Source organism: Belonocnema kinseyi, chromosome 9 (genome assembly GCF_010883055.1).
Source record: "Belonocnema kinseyi isolate 2016_QV_RU_SX_M_011 chromosome 9, B_treatae_v1, whole genome shotgun sequence".
In the NCBI taxonomy this organism is placed as follows: domain Eukaryota; kingdom Metazoa; phylum Arthropoda; class Insecta; order Hymenoptera; family Cynipidae; genus Belonocnema; species Belonocnema kinseyi.
Window position 1 is genome coordinate 80,609,778 of NC_046665.1, and position 1,246 is coordinate 80,611,023.

A 1,246-nucleotide genomic window follows, 5' to 3' on the forward strand; every position below is an offset into this window, starting at 1 on the left:
TATAAATATCTACATGATGTTGTAGTATCTAAAACTGAATCATTAAGCAAAATATTGTCAAATGTCTCTTTAATTCCTATTAACAATGCACCGCCTATTCAAAAATGAGACATTAATGACCTTTTGTTCTGAGTTTATTTAGCATCACATTAAGGAAAAGAGATTAACTTAAAAACTCAATTATCACTCCTATTTTAAAATGACAACTTCAAGAGTTCACTGGGTCTTTTTTAGCATGCCAATTTATAAATAAATTATCCAAAAAAATTGTGTTGGTTTTACAAAGTGTCAATAACGCCTTTTTCACTCTGTGACCTATCTTTTTACCTCAATTCCCTCAAAAACTCGACGAGCTAGAACATCTTTGTAACAATATTCGGGATCTACGCAAAAAATCCTAGAAAAAATTGCACATAATTTGCAAAAATGTAATTACATCTTTTTGAAAAAGTTGTAAAAATAAGGAGGGTGCTATCAGTTAAGCCGGCATTTAGAAGTAGTTAAATTTTACTTTGAAGCTATATAAAATAATCGAAACACAAATTAATTTTATTTTAATAAAATTACATGGTTATTGCCAAAGTTTATTTTGTTTTTAGGAACAACAAAACCTTATTCGTTTTCGTCGCTTTGATTGAAGAATGATGTTTAATGAAAGTCCAAAATCATGTCAGAAAAAATCCAAACTTTGCAACAATTTATTTATAGATGTGGGAACATATTAAAACTTTTTTTAACAATAACTCGTTGACACAAACGTGAAACCTATGAAATTGAAAATGTGTGTACGCTTTCAACGTGAGTAGTAGATAAACTGAAATTACTTACGTCTGTTGATTCCAAATATACAGAGACACTGGCGTCTGTCATTCTGAATCTGAAATTTGTTTTTCAATAGGTAGAGAAGTGGGAGGTGGGGAGGGGGGCGCGGATTGCCGTATCCTGGAACTGCCAGGAATCTCCAAATCTAGAATCAAAGGACCTTACGAGAAAATGTAACTACTTCTAATCAAGTCTAAAGTCGAAATAATATTGTAGATGCTGAAAAGAGAATCAGGGATGTAGTCTCGTTTAAGAATCCCTCCTCAGAAATACTAAAATTATAAGATTTTGATTCTTGGTTTGAAAGTCACAGAATAAAATTTAAAAAATGTGGGAAGTTTAGTAAAAACAGTTACAAAACTAATTAATTATTTATAACGATTTAAGAAATCTTCGTTGGTTCAAAATGCATACTTTTTGGTTT

At 30.7% G+C, this 1,246-nt stretch overlaps 1 protein-coding gene across 1 annotated transcript in view; it reads right to left on the reverse strand.

Moving 5' to 3' along the window:
* LOC117180605 (inversin-like) overlaps nucleotides 1-967 on the reverse strand; it is a 22,156-nt gene extending 21,189 nt beyond the window's left edge. The window contains exon 1 of the mRNA XM_033373096.1: nucleotides 829-967. Coding sequence (XP_033228987.1) covers nucleotides 829-870 — 42 coding nt within the window. The 5' untranslated portion in view covers nucleotides 871-967. The remainder of the gene's footprint in view (nucleotides 1-828) is intronic.
* Between the last annotated feature and the right edge of the window lie 279 nt (nucleotides 968-1,246).